The sequence below is a fragment of the Anabrus simplex genome, chromosome 1 (assembly GCF_040414725.1).
Source record: "Anabrus simplex isolate iqAnaSimp1 chromosome 1, ASM4041472v1, whole genome shotgun sequence".
Classification (NCBI taxonomy): Eukaryota; Metazoa; Arthropoda; class Insecta; order Orthoptera; family Tettigoniidae; genus Anabrus; species Anabrus simplex.
This window is the reverse complement of record NC_090265.1, coordinates 1520199600-1520218143: the sequence shown is the minus strand read 5'-3', so window position 1 is coordinate 1520218143 and position 18544 is coordinate 1520199600. Positions and strand designations below refer to the sequence as shown.

The window sequence follows — 18544 nt, the reverse complement described above, 5'->3', positions numbered from 1 at the left end:
TGAGGATACTTATATATTAAAAATTGAAGATGTTACAGATGTGAAAATTGGTATTTGTAATCTCCTTTAAAAATAAAGAAACATGTATTTTTGTTTTTGGAAAATATACTTAAATGGGGTGGGGGAAGGACTGATTAAGGGGTTGAATTCTTTTTATGGGGATACTTATGTATATCTAAAAAACTGAAGATGTTACAGATGTGGGAATAGGTATTTGGAATCTCCTTTAAAAATAAAGAAACATGCATTTATTTTTTTGACTTGAGGGAAGACTGTTTCTCACATGTACAGTTCTATGTCGCTTGGTTGTCTTGGCCCCAAAAGGTAATACCACAAACATGGTTTACAAAGAATTTTTGGGGTAAATGAAACTCAATTTTTGGGTGAATTTTTATACTTTACAAATTTTCAGATAATGTCTTACGCTTACTTACTTATGATTACTTTGATTACTTTAAACCTAGGAATTTCATTTTTGTCCATATTGAACTGAGAAAGGATGATAGGAAAACTTAACACGGTCCACCTTTTCCTTTGATCACATTATGAAATCCATGTGAGCGAAGCTAGTTTTATATATAGAGAGAAATATAGGATGTTGCCAGAAATGTGAGAAGTAACTTCAGTGTGGATAGTACACCCCGAAACAATAAAAGACAACCATATGGACATAATGTGGAACGGTGAATTGTTTATGAGTTACGCCTGTTTATGTTATCACTGGTTTGGAGGGGATATTTCGTATTAATTTTTTAGTTGGGAATTCTGTCTTAAGGTCTCCTACCATTTAATTTACCATCTATTCATTATGATTTTAATGATGTCTGTTCTTCCTCCATGGCAAAAATAACATAAGATTCTCTCGTTGATAACATCATGCACAATACCCAATTCTCGAAAATATGCTGTTGAGTAGCAAAAACCCCATCAAATGTGTGACACATTTTCAGTACTTTTTGTACATAAACATGTCCGCAGGTGCTCAAAGAGGGAAGTCCCAAGTCAGGCTGTTACCAATAACTCCAGCACAACTTGAAATGTCTGTAACTCATAAATGACTGACGATAGGACATATGTTCATGTGGATGCCGTGATAACTTCTCACATTTTTTGAAACACTCTGTATGTCCTGTGAAGAATGACTCTTAGTGATATATTTATCTGTTTACAGTGACATACATATCACCAGTGTGCCAACATCGGACAGATACAGTGGTCCATGGGCAATACCAGGTCCTGACGGAAAAGTGCAGCTGATTAATTTATGTTCTGGTCACTTGGCAACTCATGTGACTTGTCCACCAATTCCATGTGGTACAAGACTCTTCTCAGAGGGAATGGATGATGTAGTAGACAGAGTATCAATTGAGGAAAAATCAGAAAGAAAGAGACGATATTATGGAAATAAATATGGAGAATCATTTTCTCAAGTAAACACAGGAAATAATTTAGACCATAATTTCTACCTGCCAAAATATGTTCTTAAACGAGATGATGAGCTTAATAAAGGGTTATTTAAGACCCCAGTTCCAGATATTGAGGTAATTGGAACTGGTGAAGATACAGATATGCCTCTATCTGGAAAGTCAGGCTATTTAAACTTGGCCATAAATGAAACTCAAAATCAAAATGTAAACGATAACATATTCTCATTTATGGATACTGATTTCATTGAGGATAGTGACCATCCAACACGAACTCTACGCATGGGTGCAGGAAGAGTTGTTGGTGGACGGCCTAGTCAGCCTGGAGCATGGCCGTGGGTAGCAGCCCTTTATCGCGATGGTCTCTTTCACTGCGGAGGTGTGCTGCTGGATCAGAACTGGATGGTGACGGCTGCTCATTGTGTTGACGAGTAAGTGTATTTTTCAACTTAAGGGGTAAAGGCTTCATGATCTATGCTTTAATTTAAAGTTTTAATTAATTGTTTTAAATAGAAAATGGAAGTTCATATAAATAAGGAGTGTCTCACACTCAAACTTTAGTCTGAGAGATAAACTAAAGGAGTACAAAACTTGTTATGGGTGATGGTGATTGGCAAATGCCTGGTTCTTTGGCTGAATGGTCAGTGTACTGGCCTTTGATTTAGAGGGCTCTGGGTTTGAATTCCAGCCAAACCAAGGATTTTAACTGTGTGAATTCCTCTGATTCAGGGATGGCGTGTTTGTGTGTGTTGTCATCTTAATATACTCCTCTTTATCTATATACAACACACCACACTACTGAAATGAAAAATGGCGTATGGCTTTTAGCGCCAGGAGTGTCCGAGGACAAGTTTGGCTCGCCAGATGCAGGTCTTTTGATTTAACTCCCGTAGAAGACCTGCGCATCATGATGAGGATGAAATGATGATGAAGACGACACATATACCCAGCCCCCGTGCCAGCAAAATTAACCAATGATGGTTAAAATTCCCGACCCTGCCGGGAATCGAACCCGAGACCCCTGTAACCAAAGGCCAGTATGCTAACCATTTAGCCATGGAGCCGGACACCACACTACTAACCACCACACATGCAATAATGAATACATTCCTCTATATAGGTTCGGTGTCAGGAAGGGTATTCAGCTGTAAAACTGAGCTAAATCCTTATCAAGTGCTGAACCCAGTTCCAAGATATGTAACTCTTTGACTCCTGGTTCTGTAGTTTCATTTTCTTTTTTATTTCATGTAATGATTCATAAATTCTCTTTCAGGGAGCATGATAGCTGAATGACATAGACACTGCCTTCTTACCAGTATGGCCTTGATTTGAATCCCAACCAATGCATGTGGGAGTTTTTGAAGTAAAATGTCATGACCCTGTCGCCTGGATTTCAAATAGAATGAGAATTCTCCTAGCTCTGCTCTCAATATCAACACAGTCTCATAAAACTTCAAGCTTGTTTCTTTCTTCAGTGAGGGGATAGTAAGGAACAGAATATGCATAAGAATAGCCTACATGAAGTCATAAGGCTATCAGCATCCCATGGATAATAAATATTCATGAATATAGACATGATACTGTATAGGCTTTTGGGCTTATGCCATGTCAAGAAAATAAGCTGAAATTCTTTACGTTTCACAGAGAACTGTGCTCTGAGTCATCAGAAGAAAAATCTCAACTGTCCATCTAATGTAAAGAATTTCACTTTATTTTCTTGACACGGCATAAGTCCGAAAGCCTATACAGTATCATGTCTATAAGTACGGGCTGTGAAAGCATCAATGGCAACATTCATGAATATAGCCGTACTTTAAGTAAATGATGAGTATGTCATAAGAAAAACTTGTTTTATGTCATCATGAAGCCCAACTATCACAAATGTTTGACAATTTCTCAGCATAAGTTGGTTGCAGTAAAGAAGCCAATGATTGCTAGTTCACTTGTAGGTGCTCTGAAATGCTACCATATTAGATATATTCCTTAGGGTACAAGGAAAGAGTAGAGGTGTGAATGTTTGTTGTGTTAATGACTCTTAAGAGGAAATTTTATCCACTGGCTGGAAAACAACTATGACTATTTTTGAAAGTTGTCAATTTTGTGAACATTTGTTAACTGTGTTATATTTTGTCATTGGAATTAAGTCCTACTATCCAGAAACTATTGGAACATCAACTGCCCCAAGAAGAACTATCTGACACATCTGTCTATTAAGAAAGAGGAGCTTGCATCCGAGAGATAGTGGGTTCGAATCCCACTGTCAGCAGCCCTGAAGATAGCTTTCTGTGGTTTCACATTTTCACTCCAGGCAAATGCTGGGGCTGTACCTTAATTAAGGCCACGGCCGCTTTCTTCCAACTCCTACGCCTTTCCTATCACATCGTTGCCATAAAACCTATCTGTGTCGGTGCGACATAAAGCCACCAGTAAGAAAGAGGACTACAAATATGGTAAAGTTGGAACTCAAGGGGAGAAATTCAGGCCATTATTAGTTTATAGAAAGTGGAATTAGGTACTGGAATAATTGACCAAGGGAGAACTTTGATAAATTTCCAATTGCTTTGAAATCATTTAAGAAAAGACTAGGTAAACAATATGTTCAATAACTTCGAGCTGAAGATGAGTATAACAAAGACCATAGAAATGATGATTAACAGGAAAGGAACAAACTGAAATCACTTTTTGGAAGGAACCAAATTAAAATCAGTTTCTCATTTCAAGTACCTTGGAAGTACAATCTTGAAAGACTACATTGTCAAGCAGGTAATACACAGCAGGACACAGAAAGCATCAAACTTTTACAATCAAGTCAAAAACCTACCCTGGGTTGGAAAAATTCCACAAAAAGCAAAAACTTCATAACAGTTCTCACATGTGGTTTAGAGGCATGAACTCTGTTAAACGATGACTATAGCAGAATTCAGGCAACAAAAATGAGATTCATTAGAACTATTAATCAAAATACTCAAAAAGGACAAAATCAAGAATGCAGTAAATAGGAAGGTACCTGGCACTGAGATCCCTATTGAAAATGAAATGAAAACCTACAACCTGTTTTCCAGTCATTGACTGGGTCAGGGATGTAATGAGTGAATCATATAAAGGCTATTAGTACAATAGGGTTGCCACTCCCAAAGTGATTTACTAATGACTGATAGATGCTATGAAATGAGAATGGAGAATGTTGTTGGAATGAAAGATGACAGGGAAAACCGGAGTACGCCAAGAAAAACCTGTCCCGCCTCTGCTTTGTCCAGCACAAATCTTGCATGGAGTGACAGGGATTAGAACCACGGTATCCAGCGGTGAGAGGCCGACGTGCTACCATCTGAGCCACAGAGGCTCTGAGATCCCCAATATCAGTGTAATAAAGAAGTGTAGACTTCAGTGGTATGGTACATTATGAGAATGAACAGCGAAGGGCCTGCCTAATGATACCTAGACCTTACTGTCCAAGAAAAAAAGATCAAGGCAAAGGCCAAGAAAATACTGGATAGACACAGTAAAATCAGATGTGGAGGAGAGAGGTCTCAGATGGGAAGATGTCCTGGAACAGAAGATGTATGAAGAGGAGATGGCAAGCACTTGTACACCACACCCAGGAAACTGATGCTGGGAAATGATGATGATGACGACGATGACTAGGTAAACAACTGACAGTGAATCTGCTCTCTGGGTGACAGCCCTAAATACAGATCAGTGGTGATTGATTGAAATGTTGTACTGTTTATTGTAAAGCATTCTTAAAAAAAAAAACAAAAAAAACATGCAAAAGCATGCTCCAAATATGTCCATTGCTGGCAAGCAGTACCATTATTATGTTGTATTTCAAAATAGTGCCTTGTAAAGTTTCTTAATAATGAATATATCATTAATAAGAGATGTAAATTGTGTCTATTTTTATGGTATAAAAATAACGAATGTTTGTGAAATAAAATAAATGAAGAAGGTTTGTGCTCCAGGATTAATCATGACTTGTGGAAGACCTAAGGTATGAAACTGATACTGTATTGCTTTTAGAGAGAAATAAATTTTACTTTCATCTGCCTGGAATTACAGACAACCACAAGGATCCACAATACTGGTATGAAACTATGTGCTACAAAAGGTTGATACAATGTAAAAGGGTTGCAATTTCAAATAAAATTATTCTGAAGAGTCGGTAAAATATTTCCAAGTCCACATGTAAATGATAAACTAAGTGAGAGGTAGAAGTAGAGATAGTGATGAAGAATACTTAAGGAGTCCTTTATCACATCAAAATATATGCTACTGAGGATATTGTCAGGGAGACCTAGTTCTGACAGTATCCCGAAGACAATTGTAGTTATGCCTCCTCTGGTTATGAAGACTAAGCCATGAAACTTCTATTTTTTTTTTCATGGGATACTGTAGTGTTGGCTAAGATATGGCAGGAAGAGCTCATATCGTTCCAGGAAAGGCAAAGTATCGTAAGCAACATTTTTGTCAAAATTGAGGTTATGATGTTTATTCGACAATTGGACTCCACTGCACATGCTGGCAAAGTATCGTAAAAAAAAAAAAAAAAAAAAAAAAAAAAAAAAAAAAAAAAAAACGTAAAAAAATTAACATAAACGCCATCAGTAATATACAGAACACCAGGTTACCGTAAGCACCAGTCATTACATCTTAATCGCCCAAGTTAGAATTTTACAACTTGCATACAGATTATTGTAAGCGACAAGTTGTAACTCTGGAGGGAATGTGAGATGTGTCAGTTTCATTATTTGTGACTGTTGTCAGTCATTGCTGTAGTACATGTTTCATAACTGCCTCAAATCAATTTGGCACTTGAAACATAAGGCAAAGCCTGCTGGCGGACCTATTGCATGTTGATTGACAGCTAGTGTACTGAACTAGTGGAATGCAGAAAAGGGGTGGGAAGGGAAGGGAAGGAGCTGCTTCTTGTGACAGACTTGACTGAGCAAGTACGGTCAGTAGCTAAACAAACTGGTTCATTGTCAGTACATATTCCTACCGTACATGCATGAAGTGAATTATGCTGCTGAAAATTCTAAACTGAAGTTTGCAACAAGAGAACATTGCAATTAATCGACTTCATGATCCGTATAAATGTGTAGTGTAGTTTAACAAATTGACAGTAATTATTGTTCCACCTTATCAATACAATATGTTGCATGCCTAAAAAAAGTTCACAAATTAGTAGTAGTACATGTTTCATTTTATTATAAACATCATCAGCTACAGATACTTTTGTTTAGGTAAAAACATTAAATTTGCCAAGACATAGTCTTCTCGAGATGATCTTAAAAACTTAACTACTTAAAAAATATTGGAAAAAGATAATGATTAGCTAAGGGGGAAGAGGTGAAAGAGGGGGGGCTTAAAAACATTTACCAACTACAAACTTAAAAGACTTACGTAAACAGTGAAAGTTCATCTAAAAGGTCTTTGTATACACTTATACACCATGATCAATAAAAAACGAGGGTAAAATATATTCTTATTGCACTGTGTTCTTGAAAAACTCATTCGCAGATCACAAAATTGATGAGACTCCTTGTATTTCTTTGTATAAAAATGTAAAGGCTCATGACAGCTATAAGTGTGGGACCTTCCGTAATTGAATGGTCATTATGAAGTTTATATTTTGCAATTGTGTTCTGTGACCATGAGAAGGGAAAAAAGGCGTGAATATTTGACTTTTGATCTAAAGTGAACTTTGTGTCAAAACAGGTGATGACTCACCTCAAAATTAAAGCGTTTCAAGATTTTTTGCTAGTCTTGGAGCGGTCTACCTGCCACTAATAGGACTTTATGTCTAGTGAAGTAATGATGAATGTTAGGTGGGATCTGCTCCCTAGCTCAGGGAGGTGTCCTTGACTTCCTTATTGTTTACTCCTACTTTGTGGGGAGAGGGAGAGACCATTTGAGGATCTGGAAGCATAATCCATCTTCGTTTACTTGATTATCATATTTCCTACCTAATAACAAATAAATCAAAATTTGACGTAAAGAGCGTTCTTGTATTCAGTTGCGTAATTCAAATTATTATCTTTATTAATAAACTGATCCAAATGAACGTGCATATTTTCAAGGGTATTCATTAATCTACCTTTGTTCAATTTGTTTACAATAGCATAAAGAATGCTTTCACAGAGCTTACATGTACGAGGGTAATCCTAAAAATAAGGTCTCCTATTTTTTTATAAATACAAAACTTTGTTCGTGTGGCTGTTGGGTCACAATATTGTGAAGAGTGTTTCCTGCGCTCACATATAAACATGCACATGCTGTGCTGAGGCATGGCTTGGCAGCCATTGAGAATGGAGCTCCCATTGGATGTTACTGCCAAGTGCGAAGAGCACGCCGTTATTCGGTTTTTGAATGCAAAAAGTACTGAACCGATTTAAATCCATCGCCACTTGACAAACAAAGGAGCAGGAGACCATCAATTTCTGTCGAGACAGTCATGAAGGTTGAGCAAATCGTGCGTGAAGATTGGCGGATCACCCTGGATGATCTCTGCACTTTGGTTCCTGAGGTTTCCCGAAGCGCTGCTCACAGAATTTTAATGGAAAAGTTGAAATACCCAAAGGTGTGCGCAAAATGGATGCCACACATGCTGACTGAAGACCACACTTCCTGAACAGCATGGCAGCAAGCTGGTATGACATGGACATACAAAAACCGTCACAGCATCTACAAAATTGCATCGACCGAAATGGTGATTATGTAGAAAAAATAGCTAAATGTTCAAGCTGTAAAATGATGTAAACCATTGTAGAAATAAACAGCTCTATGTATTTATAAAAAAATTAGAGAGCTTATTTTTGGGATTACCTTCGTAACTTATGTGAAGTTGACTGGCCTGTAATTATCTGCTTTATCTAGACATGATAATAAGATTTTGAGCTTTTGCTGTGTCAGAAAAGTGAAATTTTTTACGTTTTGCAGAGAACTTTTCTCCGCATCTTCAGAAGAAAATCTTGACTGCTCATGAACAAGATATATCTTTTGAATTTAAGAATGCTTTACTGTTGTTCTGTAGTAAGTGGTATTCTCGTTCATCACTAGATGCTTCACTAGCGCTAGCCTTCCGAACTCCAATAAAGATGTGTCTTGTTCCATCATATGTCATGTAAAGTAAACATCAAGGTTATCAGACAAATTGGGGACGAATGTGGTAGAAGAAATAAATAAAAATACAATCAAGTGCAATGAAAGACTGACAGGATAGAAGAATAGAATAGAGCTGAAGATGAAAAGAAAAGTGTATAGCAGAAAAAACAAAATTGATTGTGAGTCAAGCAGCAGGGAGAGAAGGACGTACTACAATGAGGTTGAAGACTTGGGAGTGAAAAGAAGTAAAAATGGTACACTAACAGTTGTGTACAGGCTGTGAAAGTAACCACCCCCCCCAACACACACTTTGTGGATAAAACATTACATTCTTATTCCATTTTAGTCAGCTGAAACTAGGAATTATTGGAATAATTTTAAAAAATGTATGAGCCATGTTATCTTATCAGCTAGCTCTTTAGTTTATTTTCTTTAATTATTAGTGGAAATATGTACAAAATGTCGTTCGTCGCAGCTAACCGATTTGCATAGTGCCTCATTAAGTAAATGAGACGTTGCATGTGCTATGAAAAAGGGTATGTCTTTTTGCCAAGATCAAGGACACTGAGGTATGGTTCACTGATTGTCATGCTCATTCATTCGTCTGGCAGGCTCTTCATTGTCTGTTAGTTTCGTTGTGTGTAGTCAAATACTAAATGATTTTCTTTCTTTCTTTCTTTCTTTCTTTCTTTCTTAATCTGCTTACGCTCCAGGGTTGGTTTTTCCCTCGGACTCAGCAAAGGATCCCACCTCTACTGCCTCAAGGTCAGTGTCCTGGAGTGTGAGATGGTGGGTCAGGGATACAACTGGGGAGGATGACCAGTACCTCACCCAGGCGGCCTCGCCTCCTATCCTGAACAGGGGCCTAGGTGGGGGGTGGTAAGATTGGAAGGGATAGACAAGGAAGAGGGAAGTTGTGGCCGTGGCCTTAAGTTAGGTACCATCCCAGCATTTGCCTGGAAGAGAAGTGGGGAAACCATGAAAACCACTTCCAGGATGGCTGAGGTGGGAATCGAACCCACCTCTACTCAGTTGTCCCCCCAAGGCTGAGTGGACCCCGTTCCAACCCTCGTACCACTTTCCAAATTTCGTGGCAGAACATGGAATCGAACCCGGGCCTCCAGGGGTGGCAGGTAATCACACTAACCACTACACCACAGAGGTGGACCTAAATGATTTTTAATTGTATAATCACGCTGTACTTCTATTTAATTGTACCGGTAATACATATGTATATTGTTCCTTTGGTGAAAGTTTTATTCTGTAGTCTAGTATTGAATCAACATCTCAAAAACTGTTATTACTGCACTTAAATTGGTAAAACCTTTACCTGTCTGTGGAAATTTGCCCAGAGAGCATAAAAAAATGTACCACTTTGTAGCTTTTCTTCCAGTTTACATGCATATAACCTGCCCTCCTATCCCCTCCCTGCCTGCTATATCCCAATACCCCGGGTACTTTTTGTTGTCCGTAATTTTGTTTCGCCTCCCCACTTTTAATTCCCAATCACCGCTACTGGTCTAGTACATCTTCCATATTCTCCCTTCTCAATCTTACAGAAGCAATCTGATTCTAGTCTAAGTTGGCAATAATTCTCAGATCTTTGTCCTGTAGGCTGATACTTCTTAAATATTTCAATCATCTTGTGATGTTGCACTCTATCAAAGACCTTCTGATAATCAATAAAACAGGAATGAATGTCACAATTATGTCTCTGCATCATTGAAATAGTATCTGTGTATGCTGAATATAGCTTCCTGTGTACAAACTGCATTTTGAAATCCAAACTGTGTAGGCAAAATTTGTTTTTTGCAGAGCTTTTATATTCAACTGTGAATAACCTTCAGAAAAAGTCTCAACAAATGGCTCATAAGGCTTACTATTCTGTAATCACCACATAACTTAGCTCCAGTTGTTTCAGGTAGTGCAACAAGTTACGATTTTAGCCAATCACAAAGAATATTGCCAGAATCATAGATGTCATTGAACATTATAGTCAGCCACTTCACATTGTACTCATTGAAAAGTTTTAAAACTTCTGCATTGTTGTGGTCTGGGACTGAGGCTTTGTCATTTTTAATTGCCTTTACGTCTGTTTGTACTTCTACCAGAATACTCGTTCCTGTTTCACAGTTTATCTGTAGTAGTTATGGCCAATTTTCAAGAAACAATAATTGTTTTACATTTATTCCTTCCATGTATGTTTGATTTCTTCCGAGTCAACAATGACTTCACCTCCGCTGTCTACCAACTTGTTTGCTGTTCTTGTTTTGCATTTTCGTGTCAGCCCCCTAACTTGTTGAAACGGTCATTTTTTAGTTGTAATGCTTCTATTTCAGCATATTTATCCTGCATTTCATTTTCTTTGGTTTCTGTTATTTTGTTCCTGATCTCCTTATTAATGTTTTTATATTCGTCAGTGTTACTTTTTGCAATCACTCTCCCTCCATCATTTTGTCTTTTTGGCAAAATCTGATTTCAGGTGTGCACATTATTTTTGTAATTATCTCTTAGTGCATGAATTATTAGGCACAGTGCTTTGTACATGGTTTAGTTGCACTTCACCTTGATCTCTTGTGAAGGATTGTTTAAGGTTTGATATTGTAACCACTATCTTTTATAGTTTTCTTCATCCTAATTTAAAAAACACCAACTAGAGGATTATGGTCTGAGTAAATATTAGTGCCAGTGTATGTTTTCACTGAAGAACCTGTTCTTGTATTTTTTAATTACCTTATCAGAATATAGTCAATCTGGTTTCTGATAATATGTTCAGGTGAGTCTCCTGAAGACTTCCAGGTATCTGGATGTCTGTGTGAGAGGGTAAATAATGTATTTGTTAACCCAGATCATGTTCTCCAACAAATATACTAAGCTGTTCTCCTCTTTCATTTCTTTCAGCAAAACCCATACGGGTCTATGAAGTCACCTTCAGAACTTTGACCAACTTTGGCATTGAAATCTCCCATTATAATTGAATAGATCAGTGGAGAAATGGACTAAGTCTGTTTTATAGCGTTTTTAATTTTTAACGTAAATGTAGTGGGCTGGGTAACACACACGTTACTGTGGTGAAATGAACTATGTCTGCCTGCCCCTTATGAGCTAAACTGGAGAGAGCTTCACAACATACTGAGGAGAAGGAATCAAGTCACAGATTTTTGTACTTCCTCTACCAGAATACTCAGTCATGTTTTACAGTTTATCTGTGGTGGTTCAGGCCAATTGTCAAGAACAGTTGTTCTATGTATCCCTTCCATGTATGTTTGATTTCTTCTGAGTCAACAGCAGGAATCTGGTCAAGGATGTGGTTCCATTCTCTGCTGTCTGGTTGCAGCAGGTACATTGAGAAGGGGAACTAATTTATGGCATTACTGTTGGTGTTGTTCTTGAAAGTGGTAGTCTAGTATTTTGATAAGGATATCTCCTGAAAGGAGATGTGATGCAAGTGAACACAAATGACAGAAATAAAAGTAGCATGAGTGGGCAGTTTGCCCTACACTACTTATGCAGGAAGTAATGTACCTGGAAAGGCTGTTGGCAGTAATTATGGGTATGTAGAAAAGCAACTATCATTTCAAATTGCTTCAAACATTCTGTGTCCATGAAAAATATTTGTGTAGGCTTCATAATGTGTCTTCCACATTCGAATGAAATGTTTTACCTGCATTGATGAGACAGAGCAGGGAGGAATTCTGACTAATTTCCTTAATATTGCAGACAAAGATTCCCAGGATCAGTATTTACAAGGACTGATTGTTGCTAAGGACATAAAATGACAAAGACCTAGGAAAAGTGGGAAAAACAGTGAAGTTAAGATGAAGCTACATTCATTTGAGTATTTTGTAACAGTTGTTGGTAAGCTCATTAATGTCTGTAAACCAGCTTTCTTAAACCTTCATGCTATTACACAGAAGTGGTCATTCCATTTGTCAAAATTGCTTACTGAAGGCAAAATTCTGAACGTTCAGCGTGGAAAAGATCCATGAACATCTAAATTTCCTGAAAATATCTTAAATCTGATACATGAACACATTTACTCTTTCCTTTTAAACAGTACGCATTCTGGTGGGAAGGAAATTAAGTACTGGGACACATGTTTAGATAGAAAGACTATGCATAATATTTTCTTTAAAAAGCATCCAGATTTCAATACAAATTATGACTTCTACAAATCGTACTACCGTGAAAATTTTAACTACACTTTCGGTCATCCTCAGATTGATGTGGATAGTAAATGTGAGGAACTATAAACTAAACTTAAATCTTCCCATATATCATACATCAGTAAAAGAGCAATCAAGGCAGATCTTGATGTTCACAGAAGATGGAGCAAAAGATTTTATAATTCTCTGAAGGAAACTGAGACTAAGTGTATGACAGAAAATCAGGTTTCAGGAATATGTTTTGATTTCATGCAGAGAATTTGCCACCACCCAATGTGTCTGCGCAAGAAACATTTTACTTACAACAGTTGTGGGTGAACTGCTTTTGCATTTATGACCTCAAAACTAAGCATTCCACTATTTACCTGTACCATGAGGGTGAGGCCAGAAAGGGAGTAAACGAGGTTTGTTCATTTATACAACATTTATATTCCCAAATTTTGTCAACAGAAACAACTGAACACTGTTTCTAGATGGAGCACTTGGGTAAAACAAAAATCATACAATGACAATAATGTGCCAGTACCGGTAATATAAAAAATTGTTCACCAATTGCCAGAAAGAGGCTATTCCTTTCTTCAAGTGATCAGGTATTTGGAGTATTGAAGAAAAAGATAGAAAACTCATTGAATATATGCTCCAAAGGAATATGTTTATACAAGAGCCAACAGCGTGTCCAACGTCACTGTGATAATGGTGGAAACAGAAGTAATGAAGAAGGAAATAAGAAAAATGTGTTGTCTCAAGAAACAGCAAAGAGTGATATTTCTCATAGTGAGAAGCTGTGTTTCAGTGTATCCCAGTTAAAGTAATTTCAATATTGTAGTGATAAGTTTGACACGGTTAAAGCTCTTTCATACATTGACAGTTTTGTTAGTCGACATAAAGAAACTTTTAAGATACGTACAAGATGAAAAAGTAAGTGTATTTTGTTGTTGTTGTTTGAGTCATCAGTCCATAGACTGGTTTGATGCAGCTTTCCATGCCACTCTATCCTGCGCTAACCTTTTCATTTCTACGTAACTATTGCATCCTACATCTGCTCTAATCTGCTTGTCATATTCATACCTTGGTCTACCCCTACCGTTCTTACCACCTACACTTCCTTCAAAAACCAACTGAACAAGTCCTGGGTGTCTTAAGATGTGTCCTATCATTCTATCTCTTCTTTTCGTCAAATTTAGCCAAATCGATCTCCTCTCACCAATTCGATTCAGTATCTCTTCATTCGTGATTCGATCTATCCATCTCACCTTCAGCATTCTTCTGTAACACCACATTTCAAAAGCTTCTATTCTCTTTCTTTCTGAGCTAGTTATCGTCCATGTTTCACTTCCATACAATGCCACGCTCCACATGAAAGTCTTCAAAAACATCTTTCTAATTTCGATATCAATGTTTGAAGTGAGCAAATTTCTTTTCTTAAGAAAGCTCTTCCTTGCTTGTGCTAGTCTGCATTTTATGTCCTCCTTACTTCTGCCATCGTTAGTTATTTTACTACCCAAGTAACAATATTCATCTATTTCCTTTAAGACTTCATTTCCTAATCTAATATTTCCTACATCACGTGCCTTCGTTCTACTGCACTCCATAACTTTTGTTTTGGACTTATTTATTTTCATCTTGTACTCCTTACCCAAGACTTCATCCATACCATTCAGCAACTTCTCGAGATCTTCTGCAGTCTCAGATAAAATAACAATATCATCGGCAAATCTCAAGGTTTTGATTTCCTCTCCTTGGACTATGATTCCATTTCCAAATTTCTCTTTGATTTCCTTTACTGCCTGTTCTATGTAAACATTGGAAAGGAGAGGGGACAAACTGCAGCCTTGCCTCACTCCTTTCTGGATTGCTGCTTCTTTTTCAAAGCCCTCGATTCTTATCACTGCAGACTGATTTTTATACAGATTGTAGATAATTCTTCGTTCTCGGTATCTGATCCCTATCATCTTCAGAATCATAAATAGCTTGGTCCAATCAACATTATCGAATGCCTTTTCTAGATCTACGATCTACGATCCTTCTTGATTCGATCCTCTAAGATCAGACGTAAAGTCAGGATTGCTTCACGTGTGCCTACATTTCTTCTGAAGCCAAATTGATCTTCTCCCAACTCAGCTTCTACTTGTTTTTCCATTCTTCTGTAAATAATACATCTTAAAATTTTGCAGGCATGAGATACTAAACTAATGGTGCAGTAGTTTTCACATCTGTCAGCACCGGCTTTCTTGGGAATAGGTATAATAACATTCTTCCGAAAATCGGATGGGACTTCTCCTGTCTCATACATCTTGCACACTAAATGAAATAACCTTGCCATGCTGGTTTCTCCTAAGGCAGTCAGTAATTCAGAGGGAATTTCATCAATTCCAGGTGCCTTGTTCCTATTGAGGTCACTCACAGCTCTGTCAAACTCTGACCTCAAAATTGGGTCTCCCATTTCATCAGCATCAACAGCCTCTTCATGTTCCAGAACCAAATTATTTACATCTTTACCTTGATACAACCATTGGATATGCTCCTGCCATCTTTCTGCTTTGTCTTCTTTCCCTAGAAGTGGCTTTCCATCTGAGCTCTTAATATTCATACACCTAGATTTCCTTTCTCCAAAGGTTTCCTTGATTTTCCTGTATGCAGCATCTACCTTACCCAGGACCATACAGCCTTCGACATCCTTGCACTTCTCCTTCAGCCATTCTTCCTTAGCTACCTTGCACTTTCTATCCACTTGATTCTTTAATCGCCTGTATTCTTTTCTGCCCTCTTCATTTCTAACATTCTTGTATTTTTGTCGTTCATCAATCAGGTCTAGTATCTCCTGAGTTATCCACTGATTCTTAGTTGATCTTTTCTTCCTTCCTAACATTTCTTCAGCAGCCCTACTGACTTCATTTTTCATGACTCTCCACTCTTCCTCTATAGTGTTTCCTTCAGCCTTTTCATTTAATCCTTGTGCAACATGTTCCTTGAAACAATCCCTCACACTCTTTTCTTTCAACTTGTCTAGATCCCATCTTCTTGCATTCTTTCCTTTCTTCAATTTCTTAAATTTCAGATGGCATTTCATGACCAACAAGTTATGGTCAGAGTCCACGTCTGCTCCTGGGAAAGTTTTGCAATTCAACACCTGGTTGTGTATTTTATGATGAAATAATGAAGTGGCCTGCTATCTTCTGCAGTGCTGAGACCAGTCATGAAGAGCCTCTGGAGGGATGACTCTGGTAAAATGAAGTTGATCAAGGAACTCTGACTGTTTGCATAACCATTGCTGACTGAAATGAACCTTGAATGTTATCTTGGATTTTCATTCATCTTTCAGTATCTCAATTTGATTGGTGTATTTTGTGTTTTCTTGCCCAAAACAGTTACTAAGACACTTTCAGTGACAATCCTTAAATTATCAACCTCTGAAACTGAACTCTTAGTGTTATTATTCTGTTTATTTTGTGTCTTATAACCTGGGATTAGTTAATAGAATTCATGTTGAAACTAATAGTAGTTTTTAAAAATAAAGAAACTGAATTCTTGTTTGAAATCAGCCATGTATGGACCTAAAATACCATGTGTAAGGTGTCATTTGTTTGCAAACCATTAGTCAGGAGATCTCAAGAGATAGTCTGACCATCAAATGCTGATGTTAAGTTCAGTACTGGAGAATAGAGTCGAGATACCTATGCAGGGGCACCACAAGCAGGAATCAACTTCACCCCCTCATTGAATTCCCAAGGAGATCGTACTTGGGGCCACTGGAAGATTTTGTGTGGGCTGAAAATGAGACTATTCAGTGTTCAGACAATTTAGATTTAAATGTATGAACTCTTCATGAGTTTGGTTGATTGTTTAATGTTTTTTAAAATACTTTTTTATTGTTTCTTTTATATTTGTATGTAACTTAAAACACTGTATACTAGCCATAAGCTAAATAATACTAATAACCATGTGTAAAATAGAGTTTGCAATTGGATAATGAATAATAACAATAACAATAATAATAATAATCATAATAATAATAATAATAACAATAATAATAATAATAATGATATAAAGAGGTCAGCAAATATAAGTTTGCTATTTAATTAATTATTGCCTGTCAAAACTAATGCAAGATTAACACTAAAATATACTGGAGGAAAAAGAACTTAATTTATTGTGGTGTTACAGATTTCCAAAACACTATTATGAAGTTCAAGCAGGTATGCTGCGTCGGTTCTCCTTTGCTCCTATGGAACAGACACGTACAGTGACTCACATAGTGATCAACAAATTTTATGACCGGGCAGACATGAAGAATGATCTGGCCTTAATGCATCTTCAACAACCATTCAAACTCAACAGATGGGTGCGGCCCATCTGTCTTCCCTCACCAGAACTTGTTGAACACCAGCTTGTTTGGGGTCCTTTACCAGGCACATTGTGCACAGCCGTTGGATGGGGAGCCACTCGTGAGCGAGGACCAGATCGTGAGTAATATGTTCTGAGTAGTTCTTATTAGAGAGAAAGTTGTTTACCTTGCTTCATTCCTACTAATTGACCAGAACTTCTATAGCAATGACCTTAATGGCCAGCAGTATTGTACCAATATTATATATATATAGCCTATATTTATTTATTTATTTATTTATTTATGTATTTATTTATTTATTTATTTATTTATTTATTTATTTATGTATTTATTTATTTATTTATTTATTTATTTATTTATTTATTTATTTATTTATTTATTTATTTATTTATTTATTTATTTATTTATTTATTTATTTATTTATTTATTTATTTATTTATTTATTTATTTATTTATTTATTTATTTATTTATTTATTTATTTATTTATTTATTTATTTATTTATTTATTTATTTATTTATTTATTTATTTATTTATTTATTTATTTATTTATTTATTTATTTATTTATTTATTTATTTATTTATTTATTTATTTATTTATTTATTTATTTATTTATTTATTTATTTATTTATTTATTTATTTATTTATTTATTTATTTATTTATTTATTTATTTATTTATTTATTTATTTATTTATTTATTTATTTATTTATTTATTTATTTATTTATTTATTTATTTATTTATTTATTTATTTATTTATTTATTTATTTATTTATTTATTTATTTATTTATTTATTTATTTATTTATTTATGTATTTATTTATTTATTTATTTATGTATTTATTTATTTATGTATTTATTTATTTATGTATTTATTTATTTATGTATTTATTTATTTATGTATTTATTTATTTATGTATTTATTTATTTATGTATTTATTTATTTATTTATTTATTTATTTATTTATTTATTTATTTATTTATTTATTTATTTATTTATTTATTTATTTATTTATTTATTTATTTATTTATTTATTTATTTATTTATTTATTTATTTATTTATTTATTTATTTATTTATTTATTTATTTATTTATTTATTTATTTATTTATTTATTTATTTATTTATTTATTTATTTATTTATTTATTTATTTATTTATTTATTTATTTATTTATTTATTTATTTATTTATTTATTTATTTATTTATTTATTTATTTATTTATTTATTTATTTATTTATTTATTTATTTATTTATTTATTTATTTATTTATTTATTTATTTATTTATTTATTTATTTATTTATTTATTTATTTATTTATTTATTTATTTATTTATTTATTTATTTATTTATTTATTTATTTATTTATTTATTTATTTATTTATTTATTTATTTATTTATTTATTTATTTATTTATTTATTTATTTATTTATTTATTTATTTATTTATTTATTTATTTATTTATTTATTTATTTATTTATTTATTTATTTATTTATTTATTTATT

At 34.9% G+C, this 18544-nt stretch overlaps 1 protein-coding gene across 1 annotated transcript in view; it reads left to right on the top strand.

Annotated features, from left to right (window-relative positions):
• The window catches only part of ndl (serine protease nudel), a 437329-nt gene that overhangs the window by 171835 nt on the left and 246950 nt on the right, over positions 1 to 18544 (top strand). The window contains exons 8-9 of the mRNA XM_067138020.2: positions 1172 to 1855; positions 16859 to 17157. Coding sequence (XP_066994121.2) covers positions 1172 to 1855; positions 16859 to 17157 — 983 coding nt within the window. The remainder of the gene's footprint in view (positions 1 to 1171; positions 1856 to 16858; positions 17158 to 18544) is intronic.